This window comes from Micromys minutus (assembly GCF_963924665.1).
Source record: "Micromys minutus genome assembly, chromosome: 11".
NCBI lineage: Eukaryota > Metazoa > Chordata > Mammalia > Rodentia > Muridae > Micromys > Micromys minutus.
Genome location: NC_137980.1, coordinates 23,867,754 through 23,894,949, shown reverse-complemented (window position 1 = coordinate 23,894,949; position 27,196 = coordinate 23,867,754). Strand labels below are relative to the sequence as shown.

At 42.9% G+C, this 27,196-nt stretch overlaps 2 protein-coding genes across 2 annotated transcripts in view; one reads left to right on the top strand and one right to left on the bottom strand.

Moving 5' to 3' along the window:
- The first annotated feature begins 7,013 nt into the window (after positions 1–7,013).
- On the top strand, positions 7,014–13,493 carry RPL5 (ribosomal protein L5). Its single transcript, XM_080925150.1, has 8 exons — positions 7,014–7,089; positions 8,028–8,097; positions 8,183–8,298; positions 9,008–9,142; positions 9,399–9,601; positions 10,436–10,613; positions 12,795–12,883; positions 13,245–13,493. The coding sequence occupies exons 1-8, from the start codon at positions 7,087–7,089 to the stop codon at positions 13,342–13,344; spliced, it is 894 nt and encodes a 297-aa protein (XP_080781276.1). The 5' UTR covers positions 7,014–7,086; the 3' UTR covers positions 13,345–13,493.
- A 1,125-nt stretch (positions 13,494–14,618) lies between these two features.
- The window catches only part of DIPK1A (divergent protein kinase domain 1A), a 69,898-nt gene continuing 57,320 nt past the window's right edge, over positions 14,619–27,196 (bottom strand). The window contains exons 3-5 of the mRNA XM_080925146.1: positions 18,882–18,989; positions 16,870–17,046; positions 14,619–15,450 (exon numbers count right to left, since the gene is read on the bottom strand). Coding sequence (XP_080781272.1) covers positions 14,638–15,450; positions 16,870–17,046; positions 18,882–18,989 — 1,098 coding nt within the window. The 3' untranslated portion in view covers positions 14,619–14,637. The remainder of the gene's footprint in view (positions 15,451–16,869; positions 17,047–18,881; positions 18,990–27,196) is intronic.

Below are 27,196 nucleotides of genomic sequence, written 5' to 3'. Positions count from 1 at the left end.
GTTGGATTCCCCAGAACTAGAGTTAAAGACCATTGTAGACTGCCACGTGGGTGCTAGAAATAGAATCAGTAATCAAGTGCTTCTAACTGTTGAACCATTTTTTCCATCCTCATGGAAAAGGTTCTTAAATAATGAAGTATCACATCTAAGTAGCACAACCCACTTCTGTTGGTTTGTTTTTTAAGGTAAGATCTCTAGCCCAGAATGGCCTTGAATTCTCCAAGTAGCCAGAGGATGGATGGATGGATGGATGGATGGATGGATGGATAGATGGATGGATGGATGGACAGACAGACAGAGATACAGCCAGAGGCCTCCTTGAACTTCTGATCCTCCTGCCTCTACTCTAAAATTCTAAAGAAAAAATATACATATCCTCCATGACTAGTTTGTTACTGGCAATCAAACCTAGCTCCTCAAAATTAATTTTTCTGAAAAGACTGATTTGTTATTTGAGCACTTTTCTTGCTTTGCTAATTAAGCTTAAATGTGTCGTGTGTGTGTGTGTGTGTGTGTGTGTGTGTGTGTGTGTGTGTGTAAGAGTGTATTGGGTATCTTTTCTGTCATTCTCCACCTTATTCTTTTGAGGCAGAGTCTCTTACTGAGCCTGAAATCAGATGTGTTCTCAAGCCTGCCTGTAACCTTACTACTGGGGAGCGGAGCAGACAGAAAGACAACTTCCCTCACAATAAAAGGGGGTGGGGGAGGCAAGAAGTACAATGAGCTGTAACCCCAGTCCTAAATATCCATTTCTAACTTATCTCCGTGTTCTTGTTTCTGCTTCCAGATGCGTCCCTTGTGTTAAAATAGCGAGAGCTGATTTAGACTCAATGTGAGCTATTCTAGAACAGTAAAGTACAACAAGCCAAGGCTGGGGAGATGGCTCAGTAGTTAAGAACATTTGCTGCTTAGCCCTGAGGATTTGCGTTTAGATCCCAGCACTTAGATAACAAGCCAGGTTTGGTCTCAGGCATCCCATAACCTCAGCACTGTTGTGGGCAGAGACCAGAAGATAAATGGCATTAGCTGGGTGCCAGGGCAGCCAAAAATGTTAAGGTTCGGGTTCAATAAGAGACTCTGCCTCAAAAGAATAAGGCCGAGAATGACAGAGGCAGACAGCCAATACACTCTTACAGCCTCTGTGTGTACATACCCACACATATATGACACATTAAGCTTAAGCCCATGTAGAATCATGCTCTTACATACAGCAAGGCAAGAAAGGTGCTCAAAGAACAAATTGGTCTTTTCAGGAAAATGAATTTTGAGTTAGTGATATCTACTTGTGTAGTATTTCTTGCTCTGAATTATGTCAATATAAGTGTCCAAAATCCAAGGAGATCTGAATTTTAAAAGGAATTCAATTTATTTGGGGGTGGTGATGCACACAAGTGGTTTTGGGGCTCAAATTGAATCAGATGGGTCACTGTAAGTCTGAGGCCAGCCTGAGCTACACACTGAATGCCTGTCTCAATTCAGGGACAGAGCTGAGGTGGCTCGGCAGATAAACACACTTGCCTCCCTAACCCCAATGACCTGATTTTGATCAGCAGAACTCTGATAGTGGAAGGAGATAATTGGGTCTTGCAAATTGTCTTCTGACTTCCACATGCTTGCTGTGGCACACATGGTGCAGTCCTTACAAAATAAATGTAAAAAAAGACGAAGAAAAGAAGAAGAAAAAGAAGAAAGGGAGAGAACTCCTTTTAGTACCTTTCAAAAGTCAAGATATAAAGATATATAAAGATGATCTGAACTAGTTAATGTGCATGTATACATATAGGTAGGTAAATATTATATGCATACATGTACAATGCACTATACATATGTTTTGTGTCTGTGTGTCTGTGTGTGTGTGTGTGTGTGTGTGTGTATGTGTGATGTTCAGAACTCAAAGTGAAGCTACCCATTGGCAGATAGAATGAAATGGAGGTTTTGTGAAGTGGGTGTGGTGTGGCCAATCCTTTTTTTCCCCCTGAGATCTTAATGAATAAAGCTGATGATAAACAAATTTAAGGAACTGCAACCATCATGCATGATAAGTTAATCTGGTAATTATGGGGCTGGAAGATGGCTCAGTGGTTAAGAGCACTGACTGCTCTTCCAGAGGTCTTGAGTTCAAATCCTAGCAACCACATGGTGGCTCACAACCATCTGTAATGAATCTGATGCCCTCTTCTGGTGTGTCTGAAGACAGCTACAGTGTTCTTATATAATAAATAAATAAATCTTTAAAAAATATGATAATTATGGTTTGAGTATATTTGCCTTTCTGAATAAAATCAGGAACAATAAAACTGGAGGACTATGTAAATCAGTGGTTTTCAACAAACAATCCTTTCACAGGGGTTCTATATCAGACATATCATATTTACATTGCAATTTATAACAGTAGCAAAGTTATAGTCACAAAGTAGCAACAAAGTAACTTTATGGTTAGGGAGTCATAACAACATGAAGAATTGTGTAAAGAGTCACAGCATTAGGAAGGTTGATAACAACTGTTGTAAACAAATACTCCTGCTTTGCTTAGCAAGGGAGAAGATTATTCTGGTAAAGAAGAATCTCTTGAGGTTTTTCCTTGGAGAACTAAGGAGCATGAACAGCCAAAGCTGACCAGGAATCAGTGTTGCGTGTCTAATGATCTCTATCTGCTGTCATCAACAATTTTTAAATTTCTGTACTAGATTTTAAAAAATTTATTATATATAAGTACACTGTAGCTGTCTTCAGACACACCAGAAGAGGGCATCAGATCTCATTACAGATGGTTGTGAGCCACCATGTGGTTGTTGGGAATTGAACTCAGGACCACCTGGAAGAGCAGTCAGTGCTCTTAACCGCTGAGCCATCTCTCCAGCCCTCTGTATTGGATTTTTAAGAACTTGAAATTTGTATTTCCTGTAACAAAAACATTATTTTTCTTCCTAAATAAAATAATTATGATCAGAACCCATGGGGGGAGGCATGATAGTAGTCCAAGTCAGGGTTTCTATTGCTGTGTTGACACATCATGACCAAAAGGCAGGTTGGAGAGGAAAGAGTTTATTCAGCTTACAAGCTTACACTTTTACAAAGGAAGTCAGGACAGGAACCTAGAGACAGGAGCTGATGCAGAGGCCTTGGAGAGGTGCTGCTCACTGGCTTGCTCTGCTGCTTTCTTATAGAACCCAGGACCACCACTCACCATGATCTGGGCCCTCCCCTATCCAGAAAATGACCTCTTCTCTGATGACTCTAACTTGTGTCAAGTTGAAACAGAAAACCAGCCAGTACATGAACTGAACACACTCTTTAAAAATAATTCTTTATTTTTACTTTATGTATATCAGTATATTCTGCCTGCATGGGAGTCTGTGTGAGGGTGTCAGATCTTGGGGTTTTGGACAGTTGTGAGCTGCCATGTGGTCCCTGGAAAACTCCCAAGATTTGAATCATCAGAGAGGAAGGAGCCTCAGTTGAGCAAATGTCTACATGATCCAGCTTAGAGCATTTTCTCTTGGTTGCTGCTGCTGCATACTACAAACGGACCCACACACTTCGAGGGGATTCTGCCTCAACCTGGAATCTCACAACAGGAGTGCTGGACTCACAGGTACATACCGCATGCCTGGCTTTCTATAAGGGTTCTTGGGGTCTGACCTCAGTGCATCAGGTTTGTGTAACAATCACTTCTACCTGCTGAGCTATCCATAAAAATACAAATATTTTTTAAGTCATAAAATGCTATTGCTAAAAATAATTGGGTATACAGAATTTATTTGGGGAAGCAATTTTTTTTCTTTTTTAAAAAAGGATTTTATTTTATTTATATGAGTACTGTCTTTTATATATATATATATATATATATATATATAAACTTATATATATATATATATATATATATATATATAGACTTATATATATATTATATATATATATAAGTCTATCTTCAGATACACTAGAAGAGGGCATCAGATCCTATTACAGATGGTTGTGAGCCACCATGTTGTTGCAGAAAATTGAATTCAGGATCTCTGGAAGAGTAGTCAGTGCTCTTAACCACTGAGGCTCTTCAGCCCAGAAAAGCAATTTTTAAATTTCGTTCTCATTGACTTTATAAAACTCTCAGTTAAATAACTGTTCTTTTATCCCGCCCCCCCCCCCCCAGGTATCATACAGCCCAGGCTGGCTTCCAATTCACTATGTAGCCCAGGTTAGTCTTTCTGATCCTTCTTCCTCTCTCTTCTAAGTGTTGAGGCTGCAGTACAGTACACCAGCCCTAAAGAAAACCTTTTGAGGAAGGTTGTTAAGGAAAAGATGAGGGGGCACCAATGAAAGGAAAAGTCACGGGGCACCAATGTTGTGAAAAGATGATGTCCCAGATTTCGGCACCAATGTTAGGGGAAGGATGTAGAGAGTGGGGGGCATATGGCCCATGGAGGTGCGGTGAGGCCCGGGGGCAAGGGAGTTGCCTCTGGGGGGCCCATGTTGGGAATCCCTTTCCCCGGAGGAACCAGCCACACAACGGTATAGTACAGAATAGAGTTTATTCAGGTCATGGGAGAGTTAAGAGGGTGGTGGAGGCAGAGAGAGAGAGAGAGAGAGAGAGAGGTAGAGAAGAGGCCGGCCATGAGCACGTGGAGGGAGAGGGGAAAAGGGGAAGAGGAGGGGTACAGGTGGGAGAACGCGGCTGCAAGAGGCCAAGAGGCCTAGAGAGGCAAGAGAGCAAGAGAGAGAGGAGGGGGCAAGCAGCCCCTTTTATAGTGTCAGGTCACTGGGGTGGAGCATACCTGACTACTGCCAGGTAACTGAGGGGTGGGGTTTACAGAATCCCAACATTTTCCTGTTTTGGCTTAATTAAAAAAGAAAAATTAGAGGTGATGGTGGACCAGGAATAGGGTTGTTGTGATCTCTTAGACTGCTTCATGCTTGTTTGGGGCGACATTTCTAGAGAGTCCAGAAAAGTGGGGTAGGGATGTTTGTCCAGTCTTAGAGTTGGCTGTTTCCTTGTTGTCCAGGGTCTGTGGAACCATTTGAGGATAAGTCAGAAGGAACAGGTTCAGTAGAAGCGTCTGTGTCTGTGAGAGAAGGCTGAAGCATCTGTAGGTTGCTTCTCTGGAGCTGTTCTAGATGTAATGAGCTCCTGGACTTGACAAGATGCTGGAACACACATATGTATACATTATAGGTAGAAATTAAGTACATTTGGTTTGGAAGAGAGAAAAAGTTTTCAGGAGTAGTCCTAATGCTGCCACTCCTCCCCTTTTCTTATCGTAAAAAGGAGAAAGGGGGGAGGGGGAAGCTGATGGTGAAAGGGGAATAGGGGTGGCTAGAGTCTCATTGGCTACTTCCTGCTGTCTTGGGGCATTGTAGGGGGTGCAACTGGCTCTCACCATCAGGATCCACCTGGCAAACAATTACATCAGGCTCCTCTATGGACAGTGGCTGGTAATCCTGTAACAGGAACTAATTAATAGTTTGGTTAGAAATTTTTGTGTCTATCATTGGAGTAGACAGAAGATTGATAAGGTTTGGAGCAAATTACTATAATGTGTCCCGGATGTCTTAAAACAGTTTGCCATGCCATGAAGAGGGATAGAGGAAAGGTGTGGAGTCATGGCAACGTCAGAGTCAGGGCAGCTGATAAAGGGTGAGGTAAGGTTACTAGGCAACATGACTGGGGAGGCTCTAAGTGGCAATTGTGAGTTTGTTCTAGGGGGCATGCATAGCCAGCAGTCTTTAAAACGGCCGGGTGGGATGACATCAGTTGAGACCTTTTTTCTGAATGTTGATAGTCTCCCACCTGGGATCCCATGGATCTTGTGTGTGGAAAAAGAGCTGTAGGCATCTCGAGAATCACCTTAAAAGGGTCCTGGTGGGGTCTAGTAATTGCATGACAACAGAAGAATGATGTTTAGCAACCCACTCGGGGGTCTACCTGAGAACCTGGTAAAGGAAACATGTTTGTGTTATTAGGTTGACCGGCTAGAAGGAGCAGAGGGATTGCTGGCAAGCTTGGGTTCAGGCGAATGGGGGGAGCAAAGGAAATAGAGGCTCCCAACTTAGCTAGAAGATTTCTTCCCAATAAGGGGACAGGACATATTATCACGTGAATGGGTGAGAGGTACACCCCGCACGTGGAGGGAGAGAGGGAAGGGAAGGGGAAGAGGAGTAGAGGTAGGAGAGCAAGCTGCAAGAGGAGAAGAGGCCTAGAGAGGCAAGAGAGGCAAGAGAGGAGGAGGCAACCAGCCCCTTTATAGTGTCAGGTCACTGGGGCGGAACATACCTGGCTACTGCCAGGTAACTGAGGGGTGGGGTTTACAGAATCCCAACAAAGGGGACTTAAATCAGCTAAGAGATGGAGGTGGTGGGGGAGGGCGCACTGATAATGTCAGGAATCCCGGGGACAAAGGAAGCATAAGGCATCAGGAGAGTGCAGTGGGTTGTTTTGCTCTATTTATTTATTTATTTATTTATTTATTTATTTATTTATTTATAATCATGTAACAGGTAACTAAGAACTTACTGGAGGTCAGCATTCTGTGAAGTCCTGGAGAATGAAAACTGCTTGAAGCAGATGCCAAGATGCTATGCTAAGGCGGAGGAGACTCTTCTAACTTACGCTTGAGGCTCTCTGACTGAGCTTCCTGGAGGCCCTGTGTGCTGGGAATTTCGAGATATCTATCTATCTATCTATATATACATACATTCCAGAAGTGAGTCAAGTCATGGAGATTTCAGCATAGGCAAATTCATTTTATTTACTTAATTTTACCCTCTCCTGCCTAGAAAAGATTATATGTGTGGTGTGAGTACGCGCGCGTGTGTTTTAAAATGTCCTAACAAAAAAGCTGCATTTCCTTTTCTCTTCGACCATCCTGCCTGCGTGTGGAGACAAGGAGAAAGCTGACATTCATCCTCCGGCCGGCAGGGGGCGATAGGCTGCGCACCTTGAGGTCTCCAGCTACTCTCTTTCCCACGTCGCTTGCGTACTGGCAGTGCTACATACTGCGCATGCGTACGCGACTCCGGTCTTTTTCCCCCTAGCGCGGCCGACTCTGCAGGTCTGCGTGGAGCCGCGGTTGCGGGTCTCTGTTCCGCAGGATGGTGAGTGGGCATCTGGGTCTCAGGCCAGCGCGTGCACAGGGGCGCCCTCTCCTCTCGCGGATGCCCATTCGGGGCTCGCTCGTGCGGCCCGGGGGGCCGATGGCGTTCGATTCCCGACTTCTGCCGCCGCCGCTCCAGCGTGGCCTAATGGCTGCCGGCTGCGAGCCGGGGGAGGGGCCGCGGCGGAGGGTGCCCGGGACGCGGCTTCCCAGGCGGGTGGCGGGCCGCAGGCTTCTCCGGGGTCATCCGAAGGCCGTGCTGCGGAACCCCGAAGCCGCGAGTGTCAGTCAGTGGAGGTCGAGGCGCCGCTGCGTCCGGGAAGGGAGTGCGTGTCATTCGGGATGAGCCGGCCTTTGGCTCTTCATGGCCAGTTTTCAGTGTTTTGCTGAAATCGCACTGAGAGGTGGGGTGCAGTTCTTCATTAGCGGGGAGTAATTGCAGATCGTACTCTGCCTGTAGAGCCCAGTTTAGGCAGGGAGGAAGTGAGGTGCGCGGTTGTCGGCACAGATTGGGTGCGGTGTACGTAGCACATCCCAGAGGGGTGGCGTAGGGATTAGTGGTACAGGATGTGAAAGATTGTTTAAAAGCAGTAGGAAAAATGGGTTTGTACCTGCAAACGTAAGGAGTCTGCAGTTGTGGAGGGAGAGGGCTGAGGTTTGGGTCCGGCCCTACTCTAGCCGTTTTTATGTTTTCTGATGTATCAGCAGTTCTCAATTTGGTTCACAACCCACCTGTCAGGTATTTGTATTAAATTAATAACAGTTAACAAGAGCAATGAGATATATGGTTGGGGGTCGCTACAGCATGAGGAACTAAGCAATGCTGGGCCATCTTGGGCTACATAGTGACATCCCGTCTCAAAAGGAAAAAAAAATAATGGGATGAAACAATTAGCAAAGCACTGATGTTTTTGTTTTTTGTTTTTTTTTCCTTTAAAGGGGTTCGTGAAAGTTGTCAAGAATAAGGCCTACTTTAAAAGATACCAAGTGAGATTTAGAAGGCGGCGAGGTATGAGCAGCTTTTCCTGTTCTAGTTTCTGAAGAATCAACTTAGGAGTGGAACATTCCCTGATGAAATTTTTTTTTTCTTGCAGAGGGTAAAACTGACTACTATGCACGAAAAAGATTGGTGATCCAGGACAAAAATAAGTACAACACACCCAAATACAGGATGATCGTTCGTGTAACAAACAGGGATATTATCTGCCAGGTGAGTTATGTTCTAGACAGTGTGATCAGGCCTCACAACTCTTTCAGTAACTGGCAGAGATGATTTTCTCGCGGTAGATTTAAAGATTAAAGTGGTAGATGTCAGTTGGGGCAGGTTTGAAAATCCTGACTTAGCTTAATTTCCATTATCGAATTTGGGGGAAAGGCTGGAAAACCTTCCCAGCATGACAAGCTATTTTGTTTGAAATAGGTCTTAAAATGTACAAATAAATACCTTCCACTTTGAAAGCCCTTTGAAAATTGGCAGTTCCTGTATTCAGAGCTTTACAATTAAGAAATGGTGCTTGGCTGAAATTTGCTGGTCAGAAGACACGCTTTTTGTGCATATTTGTTGACTATGAAGGTGGGGTTTTCTGATGTTCTGATAATTAAGGAAGAAGTATCTAAGACTTGGTTAAATTTAGCTCAAAATATACTTTAAATGGTTTATATTCTTGTTGACTTGGTCTCCTGTAGACCAGGCTGCCTGTCTGCCTCCCCAGTGCTAGGATTAAAGGTGCCCTTTTTTGATTGTATTGAGTTCTAACGTGTATTTTAGCCATACTTTCCCCTAAACCACTGTAGTTGACGCCCATGCAAATCCATGTTCATGAGTTGTCTCCTCCCCACACCTTGTTAAGGTGCTTGGGAGTGACAAGTAATGAAGCGTCGAAGGCAGTTAATTGATGGCCTGGTTTTTCTCGCTGCAGATTGCATATGCCCGCATAGAAGGGGATATGATCGTCTGCGCAGCATATGCGCATGAACTTCCCAAGTACGGTGTGAAAGTCGGCCTGACGAACTATGCTGCAGCCTATTGCACCGGCCTGCTGCTGGCCCGCAGGGTATGTACGCAGTGTCCTCAGCAAGGTGCTTTTGGCTTCAAAATGTGGCTTGCAAAGTCATCAGGGAACTTGGTTTTGTCAGTCTGGGAAGCAGTTTGTCTTCCTGTTTGTTGCTATGGTCACTGTAGACCAGCTGGCTCTAGGTAGGGAGCAAAGACCCAAGCACCTAAATAAAACTGAAGAAATGTAGAAGGAGCCAGACTGTTGCATTGTTCTGACTGTACTGAGGCTGTTTTGTGTTGACTTGTGTCCACAGCTTCTGAACAGGTTCGGCATGGACAAGCTCTATGAAGGCCAGGTGGAGGTGACAGGAGATGAATACAACGTGGAGAGCATTGACGGCCAGCCTGGAGCCTTCACTTGCTATTTGGATGCAGGTCTTGCCCGAACTACAACTGGCAATAAAGTTTTTGGGGCCCTGAAGGGAGCTGTGGATGGAGGCTTGTCTATTCCTCACAGGTAATGGTATTTAAGATTATCATCTTGACCCCACTATTTCCTGCTGGTCACTTGTTGACTGGCAATCATTCAGTGCCTGTTCTATGTAGCTACTGTACAGGAACCTGTTTTAGGGTCTCACTGTCTAGCCCAGACCAGTCTGGAACTTGGAGTTAAGATCTTCCAGCCTGTGTCTCCAGTGGAGTGCTGGGATTAAATTTGCGGTCCACCACCTGGCCTCATGCGATTTCCAGTCAAAGTTTATTTACTGGGTTAGGGGAAAATGTGGATTCTACAAAGCCTCAGATTTGTAAGCTTTCAGTCATTAATAAGATTGCTAAATATTAGAGATTAAGTTAATTTGTAATTCCTCTGCATTTTTGTTGTAGATGTCATAGTGACTTAAATTTTCATAAATTTCTCCTTGAACAGCCTCATTGATGATTATTTAGACAAATTCTCATTCTAGCTACCACTGAGAACTATTTAAGGGATGAGTTTTAAGCTGCCTCCTGTGCCAAAGGGTAGGGAAACTTGTAATAGAAAGCCCTGGTGCGGTCTAGCCCTGGTGCTTGGGGCCGACAGGATGGCTAGAGCTCGGGCCAGAGTTCTGAAGTACCCAGGGCAGGGCGGGCTCTAGAAAGGTGAAAGCTAATGTGTGTGCATGTGGGGTTCTTATGAGTTCGGAGATGAGCTGCTAATGATGATACAACACTAACTGAGCAGTTAGTAGTTGGTCCTTTGATTGCATGTGATGTGATCACTGTTTCAAGACGGGACTGATGGCAGCATCTGAGGAGAATTCCTGGAGTGTTGTAGTTGCTTGTCTATGATAACATGAACTTCCCATTTCAGTACCAAACGATTCCCTGGTTATGACTCTGAAAGTAAGGAGTTCCATGCAGAGGTACATCGGAAGCACATCATGGGTCAGAATGTGGCAGACTACATGCGCTACCTAATGGAGGAAGATGAAGATGCGTATAAGAAACAGTTCTCTCAGTACATCAAGAACAACGTAACTCCAGACATGGTAAAAATTTACCTGATCATGCTGTTCACTTGGAGAAACAACTGCTTATCTTAGTGGTTGTAGTCTTAACATATGTTTATTTCATTTTGCAAAGTGGAAGGTTGGATGTGGCTTTGTAGGTAGATACAGGTAGGCTAAGCTGCTACTACTTTTGAGTGAAGTTGGTGTATTGGTCAGGTGGGGAAAGGATGTTTTAGATGCTGATGTACATGGGCTTCTAGCATCTGAAATCTTGGTGTGGTAGGAATGGTTTTTGCATTGCCTGCTGCCTCATGCTGGTCAGATTTCTGTGCAAACTCGATCACTAGCTCTGCGTTATGTGGCAGCAGCTAAGGGAACCAGGTTTGCTAGAGCAACTTTGGTGATAGCAGTGTACTGACCTCAGAAGCTACTGAGGTGCCCATTCTGTCCCAGTACAGTATTTTAATGGCTGCTTTGTAAGAGATGTAACTTTGCTTTGTGAGACAGGGTTTCTCTGTGTAGCCCTAGCTATATACTGGAGCTCACTTTGTAGACCAGGCTGGCCTTGGAAATTAGAGATCTGTCTGCTTCTGTTGGGATTAAAGGTGTGTGCCACCACTATCCAGCTTTGGGGGTGAGGGGTGGGGTGGGTGACCAGGCCTCACTTCTGGATTTGTCTGGGGACTTAATATTCAACCAGGGCCACCTTTGACTTTAAGGTAGTCCTGACTTAGTATGGTAGAGTTACCATACTCCACTGTGACTAGCACTTTGGGTTTTGGATGGTATGAAAAAAATACATTTTAGAATTTATTGAAATCCTTGGGCTCTGTACTGGTGTTTGCAAAAGTAGGGGTGGGGATGTAATTGAGTTTGATACTGGAATTTATTGGCTGTAAAGTTTCCTTTCTAAATTATGGGGTGGAAATACTTCCTGTGGTCTGTGCTCTTATACTAAACACAGTTTGAGCTTTTAAAAGAAACCCACGAACAGTGGTTTTACTTTAGACTGAACTTCACGGCAGTCTTTCTGCAGTCTTGTGCTGACCTACTCATGTGATACTTGCTTAGAATTTTAGGTTTTTGGGCTTTATGTGCTTATTACATGTTCACAACATGCTTTTCAGCTAAGGCATTTTATTTCATGGTGCTGGAGATTAAATCTGGGGTTTTCTATGGGGTGAAGCATCTATGCTCAGCCTCTGGAGTATTCTGTTTAGGTGCTGAAATCTGCAGATGTGATGTTTCTCAGCAGAGTGAATCATTCCATGGCCTTGTCTACATATGGAGGCTAGCTTTCTCTGTTGGAAAGAACTGGGTTGTTCTTTTGCGGTTTTCAGACTAAGGGTTGAAGGAACATTTAAGTCTTCCTGAGGTACTGATGAATGGCTTGAGAGTGAGGAAATCTGTACTTCATGGGAATGTGTCTTAGGGGTTGAGAGGGGATTAAAATAGTTGGGTCTGCAGTTCAGTAGACCTTTCTGCATATTTCTTTTTCACTTCCTCCATACTGAAATGAATCACTTTAGGAAGTTCATTACAGTCACTTTTAGTAAGAGCTTGCTGGGTATCAATCAAGCTCTTGGCATTCCTGTTTTTGAGCACCTGTACTTTTGAGGGGGTGCAGTTAATAGGTTACAGCCTTCAATTTTATTTAAGACAAACTTTAGAATCAAAGATTCCAGCAACAAAATCTAACCAATTGGTGGGGGCTTTTTCAGAGACCATACTGGCTGCCACATAATAAAATTAGAGCATAGAGTATGTCTCTAGTGCTGGGAATTGCTTTAAAACGCCTGTCACATAAGAGGGATTGTAAATCTTGGATATATAATAAAAGAGATTGCTGTTGCCCCGTTTGGTGGGGTACCCACCCCCTCCTCATGCGCTCAGTTATCAGTGTGTCCTCGTCCCTGTCTAGTTCATATTTCGTGAGCATGCACCCTCCCTCGACAGGCAGTAAGTAGACTATAGAGTGTTGTGTGGTATACAAAAATGATGGGCTTGTAGACTCCAGGCATGGCTACCTTCCTTAGAAATGCACGCAGGTTCCTCATCCTAAACAGTGAGATGTAAGGAAAGGGTAGGCTCCACTTTGGGATTTAAGGGGATAGCATTGGCTCAGTTGAGGTCTTTGAGAACTGAAAGCAGGTGGTATTGTACCTTACTAATAGGGCACGTGAAATGAAGGCAAATACTGTTTGCTTTGCTTTGTTCCAGATGGAGGAGATGTATAAGAAAGCTCATGCTGCTATCAGAGAGAATCCAGTCTATGAGAAGAAGCCCAAGAGAGAAGTAAAGAAGAAGAGGTGTGTGGTTTACCATTCTCTAGGAAAGAAACCTGCATCATGCTGGTCAGATTTCTGTGCAAACTCGATCACTAGCTCTGCGTAATGTGGCAGCAGCTAAGGGAACCAGGTTTGCTAGAGCAACTGTGGTGATAGCAGTGTACCGACCTCAGAAGCTACTGAGGTGCCCATTCTGTCCCAGTACAGTCCTGCATGTTTTTTTTTTTTTTTTTTTTTAGTTACCTATAGAGAATCCTTTCTTTGCCTGCATTCATGATCTGCCTGAATTCATAACATTTCTGCCTCTACCTGACACTAGGCTTATAGTGTGCACCATCATGCTCAGCTGAGATGGCATCTTATTCCTTACTTTGTTTTGTAGGTGGAATCGTCCCAAAATGTCTCTTGCCCAGAAGAAAGACCGGGTTGCTCAGAAGAAGGCAAGCTTCCTTAGAGCTCAGGAACGGGCTGCTGAAAGCTAAGAGTTTTCTATGAAGATTTTTTCATAAAGACAATAAACATATTGATCAAGCAGCTTTTTCTGTGTTAAGCTGTTATTGTGAGACTATAGGAAATAGTGTGAAGTTACAAAAACAAAAGTGTAGCTAGTTTAATTTATTTTACCTTTTCTCTTGTTGCACCGTGACCTGCCTCTGCTGGGATTAAGGGCAAGTGTCATCACACCTGGCTGAGATTCTATTGTTTCTCTTGACAAAACAAGTTTTTTTTTTTTCCCCCCCCCAGGAAAAGCCAGCTTACACGGGCTCCTACAAAGCTCCAAAGTGTTTCTTGGGTTTGTAGTCTTTCAGATCTGGTAGCAGCATCGGGACATTCATTTATTACACCCAGGTGATTAGTGGGAAGAACACCTCAGGGTCAGTCTTGAAAGTGAACAACTGGTGCTAACCCATAGCTTTAAAGGTTTGAGAACTAAAGTTCATGGATATGTTTCTTTTTTTTTATGGTGTATGCCAGATCTGAAACTACATAGGGTCAAATGTTAAACCTTGCATATCATGTTCATGTGGGAAATAGGTGATATTTATGCCCACAAGGAGGAAGGACTATCTTCCTGATTTATTCTAGTCTTATTCTATCTTGGCTGGGGTGGTGTACATCTTTATTACCTCTGTCTTACAGTGTCTCCAGCACTAGGGCATCACACAAGTCAGGTAACTAGTTAACTGCTTATCTAGACCCCCAGCTTTAGAATAATGAATTTCAGTCAGGGTAGTAACTGCGTGTTAACTTGAGCATGCAGAATATATGCTGAAGCTAAAAGCCATTCAACAGTTCACTCCATCTGAAGTTAAGATGTGTAAGTATACAGTAAATCATGCTATATTAGATTAGCTTTTTAATAAATGAGTCATTGGAATTTACCTGTGTGACATTCTTAATTTGTGTTAATGTGCAAACTTTTACCATGCTAAAACATTAGTAAATTCATGTATAAATTTCTTTGTTTAAACAGCAGCTTCAATGCAAACAATGTCCAGCAATGGGATTGGCTAACATCTACAGAACACTCACTGTTTATGGAATGAGGGTTTTCACAGCATTAAATTTTTTTTTTAAGTCAAAATAGTTAACAGTGAATATACTTGTGAACTTTTTTTAAAGGGCAGGAATGAGTTTTGGACACCTCTTGGCCCTACACCTGCCATTATTGTCATGCATTTAAGATGATGACTCCATAGGCCCAGGGGACAGAAGCCATTCTTTTAAATGCTCAAAATCATAAGTAGGTTCTCAATGGCAATAGTCCAAATGAACTAAGAGTCATTCGTGTAGGAAATCTTCTTCCACAATAATGTTTTTAGGTTATTTAATATCAAAGAATGTTCCATTTCCATTTGATTTGCTGTGACTTTGAGAGCAATACAAGAATAAAGCTGCTTTTCTAATTCTTCCCGGATTTCACTTGGAGCACCATGTAGTAGGTAGTCTTTGAGTAACTGACAGGCTTTTGCCAAGTTTGGTTGTATTACTTCTGAAGTGCACTTCATTGTACTCAGGTCACAGCTAGTTCTACAGTCTGTCCCGTAGACACAGTCCAAGTCAGACTCACAGTGGCGGTCCTTAATAAGTTCCTTCAGGTTTGTCTCTGGCACAATTTTTCTCATATCCACCATTTTCAGGTCATACTTCTCATTATATCCTAGGTTTTTGGCACTGGTATCACACATGAGAAAGTTTCCATAGGGGCCGTGGAAAACATCCTCTACGAATTCTAGAAGTCCTATGGCTATCTTGGCCTTTCTGGGCCATGATGGTGTGAACAACTGATCCATGCTCCTTCTGAACCCAGATGGAATAAAAAGTTCCATAACCCATGGAAGACTTATTCCATACAAAGAGGTATATTCAACACTTTCCATCACGTAGAGATCACCACAGAATCCCATTAGTTTGGGGGTGTGCTCTTTATCTTGAAGTATCACCATCAGGAGAAACTCATTCAACTGAAGAAGTGCCCATGCTGACTTGGCCTCTCCTAGGGACACTTGGCCGTCTCTGTCCCCGTCAGCCACTGTTAAGATGAGGTTAACCAACTCTGAGAGATTTCCTTGGTCACCTAACTTTGCCTGTCAAGACAAGAATTGAGTTAAATACAGACAAAACTAGAATTAGGATCCTAAATTCAAGGACAGTCTGTTTAGCTTAGCAAGTAAATCTAGAGTTGTAGGTGTGAGGGTCCTGAATTTAACTCCTGGTCCAAAATATAACAACTATGGGTGGGGTGTGAGTATATGTCTGTGCACACGTATACTGTCAATGCCTTTGGGTGGATGTCAGCAGACAACTTGTAAAATCAATTCCCTCCTACTACCATGTGGGTTCTGGAGATTAAATTCTATTTAGTGCATTTGGTAGTAAGTGAATTTGCCCTGAGCCATCTCCCTAGAATAAAAAGTAAATGATTTCCAATACTACTTTTATATTTGTGTGTTTACATTTTTTCTTTTTTAAAAGAATTATTTATATATGAGTACACTGTCGCTGTCTTCAGACACATCAGATCCCATTACAGATGGTTATGAGCCATGATGTTTTCCTCCTTTTGAGATGGTCAAATGTAGCCCACAGAAACTCTAAATTCCTGGTTCTCTTGCTTCTGCCTTCCAAGTCTGAGATTGTATGTGTGCACCACAATGGCTTTCTTAAGATCTAAATACTTTCCAGTCCAGTGTAATGGTGCACACCTGTAATTAATCCTGGCTACTCAGAAGGCTGAGGCAGGAGGATACCAATTCAAAGCCAGCCTGATCAATTTAGTCTGCTTCAGAATCAGTTACCAAAAAAAAAAAAAAAGGGGGGGGGGGGAGATGGCTCAGCGATTAAGAGCATTGACTGCTCTTCCAGAGTTCCTGAGTTAAATTCCCAGCAACCACATGGTGGTTCACAACCATCTGTAATGGGATCCGATGCTCTCTTATGGTGTGTCTGAAGACAGCTAAAGTGTACTCACATAAATAAAATAAATCTTTAAAAATGTATAGATTTGTTTAAAAATTAAGAAAGAGCTAGGGATAGAGTTTAGTGGTCTGGCCCTGGTTTGTTCCCCATAGGAGAGGAATGGATGGGAATCCAGGGAGATAGAGCATACTAATTTTATTTCACTATTTTGATTTCAGATTTATTGATTTATTTATGGACATGGTGTCACACTGTACTCCAGGCTGGCCTGGAACTCACTATATAGTCCATCTGGTCTCAAACTGGAGGCAACTCTCCTGCCTCAGTCTTCAAAGCAGCTGAGATTACAGGAGTAAGTCACCGTACCTGGCTCTGCATCAGTTGAATGTCTAAATGTACAGCAATCTAATACCCCTCAATTCTATTAATATGATGGCTTAACATCAATTTTTTCCCTTTCTCTGAATTATTTCTTCCAGAGAGAGTCTCTGATGGGAGTAAAAGAATGTCAACAATATGAGGTCTGCCAGTTGCTCTAGAAGGGTGAAGCTTTATACTGAGGTGTAGGACTAGATAGATACACTCACCTTAAAGAGACTGTACACCATTTCCTTGAATTTCTGTACAGTAGTTCCCTTGGTTGGTTTATCAAATAGCACTATTTCTTTTCTTGGCTCTAGTTCAGTTCCAAAATCAAGATGAAGAGCTTGTTCCATTTGACACTTCACAACACCTGGTAGATTATCCCAAACTCCTAAATACATCTTTGTGAAGAAAAGTGATAAGTTATGCATCATATGAAAGGAGACTGCACAGAGCATACAGCAGACATTTTCAGGCCCTCTACAAAACGTAAACAAGCACTGGACCTCTCAGATCTGTGACTTTATTTTACCTTTGTAAGTCAGACCACTGTGTAGTCCAGGCTTCATACTCCAGTCTTGCCTTAACCTCCTGGGTATACACTAGCATACTCAGTTCCTGACTTTATTTTTGAATGCACATCTGAAATATGCCCAAAGTATTTTTCCTTAAATGACTTTTAGAAGATGAGCGTAAGGCTGGAGAAATGCTCAGGTTAAGAGCACTGACTGCTCTTCCAGAGGTCCTGAGTTCAATTCCCAGCAACCACATGGTGGCTCACAACCATCTGTAATGGGATCTGATACCCTCTTCTGGAGGGTCTGAAGACAGCTACAGTGTACTCAGATACATTAAATCAATAATTTAAAAAAGATGAACATAATGCATACCTAAAAAGTGAAACTGGAAGGATCCTAGCCAAAAGCAAGGTCCACTATGATCTACTTCTCTGGTCCCTAGTTCAGAGGGACATTTTGTGCTTTGTGCAATGCTTTTTGTGCTGCTAAGATTTAGGGTCTCCCTAAGCTGTTCAGGCTGCTGGCAAATTATGGACATTAAATAGGTACTTATCAAATTAACATTATGCAATATTTACTACATTTTATGTGAGGCTGAGTTCCCCACAAGCAGCCCCTAAACGGTGTGATGAGCTTGGAGTAAAGTCAACATTGCAATGGAGACTCAGAGGATAGATGTGAAGGAATGTGTGAGGGACTTAGCAAGTAGAGCTGGGCCTGCTGGAGCCCCCAGGGGCCCACATGTCACAATTTATCTGAATAGGACCGAGAGTTGACCATGGCCAGTCTCTTCCTCCTCTACCTCGTTCCTCCCTTTGGGATGGGAATGGCTTTCTTAACAAACACTCTTTATGCTCAGCTAGTGTCTAAGATTAAGAAACCTTTGTTTTGTCTCATTTGAGTCAGGGCCTTTCTAGGTAGGTCAGGATCACCTTGAACTCACTGAGTAGTCCAGGCTGACACTAAATTTGCAATGATTCTCTGCCTCAGTCTCCCAAATGCTCCAATTATAAGCCTGTACCACATGCCTTGCTTAATAAATAACTATTAAATGAATGTATCAACCCTTACAAGATGGAAATACATATCATTCCTAAAGCTGTTTAATTCAAGAATTTTTAGTTATGTATATTTGAGAGGATGTGTTTTGTTTTTAAGACAAAATACTCTCTCTCTCTCTCTCTCTCTCTCTCTCTCTCTCTCTCTCTCTCTCTCTCTCTCTCTCTCTCTCTCTCTCTCTCTCTCCAGGGTTACCTGAAATTTGCTATTTATATCAAGCTGGCTTCAAACTCAAAATCCTTCCGCTTCAGTCTCCTGATACAAGCATTCCTCAGCTTCAAGAATTTTTAAAAAATATTTATTTAATGTATATGAGTACACTGTAGCTGTCTTCAGACACACCATTACAGATGGTTCTGAGCCAGCACGTGGTTGCTGGGAATTGAACTCAGGACCTCTGGAAGAGCAGTCAGTGCTCTTAACCACTGAGCCATCTCTCCAGACACCAAGCTTCAAGAATTTTTAAATAATGCTTTAGTTTAAGGGAAAATTAGAATTTACTAGCCAGGTAAAGTACAATACTATAAACACAACTCTTAGAAGATGGAGACAGAATGATTAAGAAAAGCTATAGCCACAGAGAGAGAAACCAGTTCAACTTACATAAGACTGTAGCAAAAACCAATAATTAATAATGACGACAATGGTCAGATCTGTACCTGGTTGTTGGGCTTGGTGGACAGACATTTTCCAAAGTACAGTGTTTCTGTGACACACAGGCTGTTGCATGCAGGTCCGTCAATAACTCCAGTCTTATATTTGTCACACTGAGAATCAGGAAATAAGAGGGTAGTAAATGTTCATGAGGAGAAAGATCTGAAGGATCTGAGTAAATGATAGTTACTTTATTTTTTTTTTTACATCTTTAAAACAGTTTATATAGAAAGCCCAGGAAATACAGTGAACTGTTCATTATTACAGTAGAAATACAGTAGGTAGGAGGTAACTGAAAACCAATGCAACATCAGACTCAATTCTATGACTTCTACAGCTCCTTACACATGGTTTCAGAAACCAAACCCAACATTTCCAGTAACCATAAAAACAGTTAAAATAAAAACAGCCATGAAAGCCCTTCTATCATGCTTGATATAGGGAGGCAGGAAGATGTAAGAACCAGGACACATGAGACATGATGTTTTATCTACAACTCCTGTTTGCTTTACTGAAGATGTTTCAAAATTCAGTCACCTTCTTCAGCTTCAGACACAGATTCCTCCTCAGCATTTTCGAACCATTCTAAAAGCGTCTTCATTTGCTCAAGGAAGACACTTTCCCCTTTGCATCATGGGCTCTTCACTCAGGATCTCAGCTTTATTTATTTTTTATTTTTTATTTTTTTAGATTATTTTTTAATCTTTATTTTTTTACAGTTATAAAGGTTTATTCTGTAGGAATCAATACAAAGTGATATATGAATATATATTTAAAGATACAGAGATAGGTAGTGAAAATATATAGTTATACTCAGAATTACATAAATTGGTTCTTTGTTTTAAAAATATAAGGATTGAGCATAATGTCTTTTTTGTTTGTTTTGTTTTCTTTTTTTCTTGAAATTCACACAGTCTGTGAGTTGTTTCTGGGGCAGTGCGAGCCTCTGGGGTTAGCATCCCACTATCAGTGACTGCATATTATATCTGTTCTTTTGTGACTGGGTTATCTCACTCAGGATGATATTCTCTAGATGCAACCATTTTCTTAAGAATTTGTTAAGTCATTGCTTCTGATAGCTGAGTAGTACTCCATTGTGTAAATGTACCACAATTTTTGTACCCATTCATCTACTGAAGGACATCTGGGTTCTTTCCAGCTTCTGGCTATTATAAATAGAGCTGCTATGAACATTGTGGTACATGTATCTTTGTTGTATATTGGAGTGTCTCTGGGGTATATGCCCAGAAGTGGAATAGCTGGATGTTCAGGTAGTACTATGTCCAGTTTTCTGAGGAATCGCCAGACTGATTTCCAGAGTGGTTGTATCAGTTTACAACCCCACCAACAGTGGAGAAGTGTTCCTCTTTCTCCACAACCTCGCCAGCATCTGCTGTCATCTGAGTTTTGGATCTTGGCCAATCTGACTGGTGTGAGGTGGAGATAGTTACTTTCTTTAAGAGAGAATTCTCAAGCCAGGCGGTGGTGGCAATGCCTTTAATCCCAGCATTAGGGAGGCAGAGCCAGGTGGATCTCTGTGAGTTTAAGGCTGGTCTACAGATCGAGTTCACACACACACACACACACACACACACACACACACACAACACACACACACACAAAGGGGGGGGAGGGAAAGAGAGAGAAGATATTCTTTGATGAAAGAAGCTCAGACTTTGCATTTAGACAGACCTGGATTTGAACCCACACTCTGTTGTTTACTAACTGTGAGAAGCTTCCTTCTGGGGTATACACAGAATTTTGAAAGATTTTTTTTCCTACTTAACATGGTCTGAGACAGTATGGTTTCTACTCCTTCCAAAAGAAAATTACTATACTTTTAAAAAATGGTTCTAAACTTTAATTAAATTTAAAAGTTTGAAATAACAAAATAACTTTACCCTAGTCATTCTAGGTTTAAGGAACACAGCTGTAGGAATGTCCCAGAATTCCATTTGGCTTCATCAATGAGGGGCTGAACAGCAAAATTCTCTCTCTCTCTCTCTCTCTCTCTCTCTCTCTCTCTCTCTCTCTCTCTCTCTCTCTCTCTCTCTCTCTTTTAAGATTTATTTATTTATTATATATAAGTACACTGTAGCTATCCTCAGACACACCAGAAGAGGGCATCAGATCTCATTACAAATGGCTGTGAGCCACCATGTGGTTGCTGGGATTTGAACTCAGTGTTCTTAACCGCTGAGCCAACTCTCCGGCCCAATAGCAAAATTCTTAAGCTGTTATCTTGGTTGGAAGCAGGAAGTGGGTAGACTGGAGTTGGGAGGGGAAGAACTACAGGATAGCTAGCCTGTCTGTCAGCCACAGGTTTCCTCTCTCATCTACAGTGCACACAGGCACATGCACACCAACTTTACTGCTAGTTTGGTTTACTGCCTGACTGTTTATGAAAGAAATATGAAAAGCGAATATCAAAGGCAATATCCTAGAAACTGCTGGGATGAAGAAGAGAAAGAGTGCTATGAATTCAAGGGATTTACTGACATCCCTTAAGTAAGACTTCGGAGCATCAAAAACAATGCAACAACAGAGGAAATGTAGAATAAGCTAATGGAACTTAGAAAGGAAAGGAACAAAAACCTAGAAATAAAAAGCCACATTATGGGGAATGGAGAGAAGGCTCAGTGGTTAAGAGTACTTTCTGTACCTATAGAGGACCTGGGTTCAGTCTCCAGGACCCACATGGTGGCCCACAGGCTATAAATAACTCCAATTGTGGGGCTCTGACATCCTGTCTGGCTTCTACTGAATGCACATGGTATTCCGAGAAGCAGGCACACATACCTACCTAAAAAAGTTAGTGTGGGAGAAAGGATAAACAAGGGTAAAAATACAGGAAGACCTAAGATACTGCATTGAAAAAACTAAGAAATAGGGACTGAAAAAAACGTAAAAGAATTTGAGATAAATCTGTAGATGGTATAAAAGACCAAAGATGTACAGCACGCTGGGCAGTGGTGGCATCTCTTTAATCCCAGCACTTTGGAGGCAGAGGCAGGAGGATCTCTGTGAGTTTGAAGCCAGCCTGGGCTACATAGTGAGTTTCAGGACAGCCAGGGCTACATAGAAAAAAAACCTTGTCTGATTAAAAAAAAAAATAGATGCACATCACATGCTCATGTTAGAGTTTGCAGCTGGAATGCCCCGCAAGGTTCATTCACTGAAAGCCCTGGTCTCCAGCTGGTGGCTGCAGGGAGGTAGTGTCAGAGTAAAGCTGAGCTGTGGGGCAGGGCCACTGGGTGGAGCCTGTGAGGGATACTCTGTTCTCTGCCCTTCCTTCTCTGTCTTTGCTTTCTGGCATCTGTGGAGCCTCCTTTACCACAAGCTCCAGCCCCCACCATATTCTGCCTTGTGGATCTAGACAGGCATGAGACACATGAACTTTTCTTCCTCAAAGCTGGTTTTTTTTGGGGGGGGTGAATGGTTACCCACCCTGACAGAGAGCTAACAAGAATTGTGGAAAAGAAAAAAAATATTCAGGGCTGGAGAGATGGCTCAGTGGTTAAGAGCACTGGACTGCTTTTCCAGAGGTCCTGAGTTCAAATCCCAGCAACCACATGGTGGCTAACAATCATCTGCAAAGAGGTCTGATGCTCTCTTCTGGTGTGTCTGAAGACAGCTACAGTCTAATATATATAATTACTAATATATAATAAATATATTTAAAAAAATATTCAACATAAATTTTAAAAGCTTTGTTTTAATCTGCAGAAAGGAAAAGTATATATATGTGAATGTGAATGACTCTTGTGCCTTGAAGTCTACTGGACTTCAAACATGACTAATCAGGACTGTGGACATCGATTCATATGAAAGGAGGAACGGAGCAGGTCTGGGAAGAGAACACCTTGGCATTGCTTTGGAACTGCTGATGCGGTATTGCAGTTCCCGGTGTCCACAGTGTGACAAGCACTGCCCAAGTGCTGCAATCATCTATTTCTTGACAGTTTGTCACAGAAACACAAGTATCAGTTAAGCCAGGATCCCAACCCAGGCAGTCTGGCTCCCAACCACTCCTGTACACACTGAGATGCTCCAGGCTCCTGACCCCTGCTCTCACTACTAACAGCACTTGGTGCAGTTTTCTGTGAAGATAAGGATGGTCCAGAGGAAGGTTGAAAAACCTCCCACATGCAGAGCAAAGTGCTACTACCTGAAGAAGAGGCCTTTAGTTGCCGATAGCAAAAGGTTTTGAGACAAGCCTTTGACTGTGCCCAGCTTTCTCCTTTAGCTCTGGCTGTAACTAGAAATGTGGAGTTCTACCTTCATAGGTGGAGTAGAGCAATCCAGTCCGTACTGCATGTCTGGGAGACCATGAGGGCACAGTGCTGCTCAATGCCTTTCCTTTGTGAGACTTCTTAGGAAATGCAGTATCTGCATAGTGGCATCTGCTTAGCAGCAGATGGCTAGCCATCTCACTGGCAACTTCTACCTGATGCAAAAGTGCTGGAAGCCCTGAGGCTTCTCACTGTGGAGCGAAGCCTCCTGCAGGGACAGTCCACAGAGAGATTTAAACCATGCAGACCACATACTCTCTGACCACAGTTCAAATACAGACCAATGCCCCTCCACCAAAAGATGAAAATAAAATGTACTGAAAGTCTATGTAGGAAGAAAAGGAGGCTGGGCATTCAGAGTGAGTTCCAGTACAGACAGCCAGAGCTACACAGTGAAACTCTAACTGAAAAACTGAAGGAAGGAAGAAGAAAGGAAGGAAGAAGGAAGGAAGGAAGGACCCTAAGTAGTTAAAAATCAGAACACACACACACACACACACACAGAGAGAGAGAGAGAGAGAGAGAGACAGAGAGACAGAGAGACAGAGAGACAGAGACAGAGAGACCTTAACCAATAGTGAAGCATTTTTCTAATATGTATGAGGCGTCATTTTTGCTCCAAAGAAAGGTCTAGGCAATCCTCTATAAGGAACATGGGGTTTTCTTTGCAGGCATGGAACATGGAGCCCAGGCCCAGCCAGCTTCCAGAGCCTGTGCTAGGCTGACAAGCTGAACTGGAACTAGCAGAACAGGTTTACGGCTGACTTCCTCAGATGCCCCTCCTACAGTCCTCATTGAAGGTCTCTGGTCACCTCCCTCCCTCCACACAAGCCACTTGAGACAAAGCCACAGCTCCACATTGTCCTTTTGGGGCTTTTATGCAATGACTGACAGATCATCGAGCACAGAGGAAGGCAGCTGCCAAACTGTCAAGCTGAGGGAGCCTCCCCTAGTGTAGCATATTCTGCCATGACAAGCTGGGGCAGGACTGACAGGTGCCTCCTTCAACTGACTTGACTCCAACTCCTGAATCCCAACATCACTTCCTTGTCTAAAATCAAGATTTGAAGATAGCCATCTCTGCAACACTTCCCTTCCTATGTGACCGACCTCTGCACACCCTGAGCAGGCATTCTTCCTCTCTTCTTCCCTTCTATCCCCAAGTCGGGCATCGTTTGCAGCCTGGCTACCTACTCTGGTGGAACATAGGTGATTTAAAGGCACAGACTGTCTGGGCATCTCTGAAGTTCCCCTGCCCTTGTAGTATACAGAACAGTATACAGTATGAAAGGTCCTTTTATTTTCTTAGTAAAGGCTCTTATTAGTAAACCAGTAAGCAGCAGCTAGTCTGGTGGTATTCAGCTATAAGAATCAAATTTCTTGCTGTGAGCAAAAGCCTCAAGCTAATCCTGAATCAAAGGGATGGTCACAATGAACAGCTTGTGGCTTTCCATCCCAATCAAAGGCAAACTTCCCAAATGTTTGTGTGAAAAGAACAGTTGGCTTCATAAAACTATAATCACTCTTAAGAAATGTCTGCAAAATTTTTCTGGTGTATATCAAAATATCTAATGATGTTACTAAGTAACTTTTAAATAACTAAAATTCCTAAGACTTATTACTATTGTAATAAACAGCGCGCGTTTAGCTTTGATTGAACATACCTCATTATACCAGAAGAGGGCACTGTTTACTTTCTTTTTACAAAACTCATGTCTACTGAGGGAATCCTGCCCTAAACTACAAACTGGACCGAAAGGGGGCAATAACCACAAACATATACGTGTAATCTTTGGCTTCTAAATATTTTTAAAAATCCATGTTCTAAAAATGTACTTAAGATATCACTTCCAGACAGCTGGTTCTCCTTAACAAGACTAAAAAAAAAAAAAAAAAAACCAACACAGACAAACTGACAGACACACACTTACAAAAAACCGTAAGACACACACAGGCACATGCATACACAGAAACACACACACACACAGAGACACATATACACAGACACACCTACACACACACACACAGACATAAGGCACTCATACAAATACACACACACATACACACATACAGAGACACACATAAACACACACAAAAACATACAGGCCTTCACATACACATGTACACACACAGATACACATGCACTCAGGCAGATGGGCACACACATATATACACAGACACTCCACCCTCCACAAATACACACAAAGACACTCATACAGATACATAGACATCCACACACAGAGAGATAAAGCTAGATACAAGGCACACACACAGACACCCACCAACACACACACATACACACACAGATGTACAGAGACAGCCACAGACTAAAACACACAGTGACAGAGATGCATACACACACACACACACACACACACACACACACTGACAGACACACAAACAGAGGCTGACATACAAACAGACACACACAGAGAAGGCAGAGCTGGGTTTTTCATAATGCCTGGAGACTTTCCAATTATCATTTCCCCTCTCAGGCGTTACTAGTCTTCACCGATTTCTGCGCTCTGTCTTAAGCTTTCCAGTTTTTCCTTGAATGACTTCTTCCTCACACATTGAAGATGCTCAAGCAAGAAGAGAAATGAAATACTGTTGTGCATTTCTGTCTAACCAAGTACATGGCTCCTAATGGCTTCAGTTCAGTGGGTCTTAAGCTGATTGTTTTAAGTAACAAACCATTATCCTTGGAAATTGAATCTCAAAGGAGACTGTGATTAAATTAGGGTCCCTGTAGTCTTTTAGTGCTTCAGTTTAAAGGCTATGTTCCTTTAACAATCACACCAGCCCTCTAAAATGTGTGTGGGGGGGCACTCCTCAGGGAAGTGCAGGCTGGACCCTGAACTCCCAGCACAGAGGAGCCAGTCAGATGACGCAGAGGGGACCTTGTGCACAGAAGAGAAGCACCTCTCCACTCTGGCTGATGAGACGCCATGTCTGGGAAATCTCACCTAGAGTCCAACTACAAGATTTCTACAGTGGGGCATCAAACAAGATTGACGGCAATAACTTGGTTTAGGAATTACGGTTATAGTAACTGGTATATGGTTACAGTCATCTGGAGTAGAAGGGAAGTATACGCAGATGGCATTAGTCACCATTTTACAGACACTCAGTAGTCAGCACAGCCTACAGTTCAGAAAGGTGACTGACCTCAAACCTAAGGAGCCTTTACTTCAGCACTCACACCACAACAGCAGACACTCAGAGGATGAACCAGGATGAACGTGACTGCTGATGACCTCACCTCCAACTCCTAACAAAATGGAAACAATGCTCTAGGGGAGCCTCTCAAGCAATCTTTCAGGAAAAGCTTATACGGTGTGAGACCATTTGCTCCAGACTAAACAGAAGCAAGCGGAGGGCATTCGAACCTACTCTATATCCAATTGACATGTTAGAGGACCATCGGGGGTAATGCCCAAGCGTGAAGCTGAGGGGCAAATAGGGCAAAACCATTTTTCTCACCTGTAAACTAGAACTAAAGCGAGGCTGTTATGGAAGTATGAGCACAGCCTAGGACTTTGTCTCTAGCCTGGTGTTCACACCAGTGAACCGACAGGACACAGTAATCAACAAGATCCTGATTCTCAGTGAACTATCACTAATATATAGCTCTTCAGTACATGTACTGGGTGAAAGTAGTAAGATGTCAGGGGTGAGCACTGGAGGTGGTTCAGCAAGGAAAGATACTTGGCATGCAAGGTTCCCTTAGATGAGCTCTTTCTTTGATGTACAGAGCTGGAAGGAGGGAACCCACACCCACGCTCACAGGGTCATCCCCCTGTTCCCCACCTCGTATCATGCACACACAGTGATCATTCATAATTTAAAGGTTTGTTATTCTATATGTACCATGTGCATGTCTGCTGTGCAGAGGCCGGAAGAGAGCCCTGGACCCCCAGAACTGGTGTTATAGACAGTTTCGAGTGCTAGGAACTGAACCTGGGTCCCCTTCGAGAGCAGAAAGTGCTCTTAACTATTCACTGAGCCATCTCTTCATCCCAGAAATA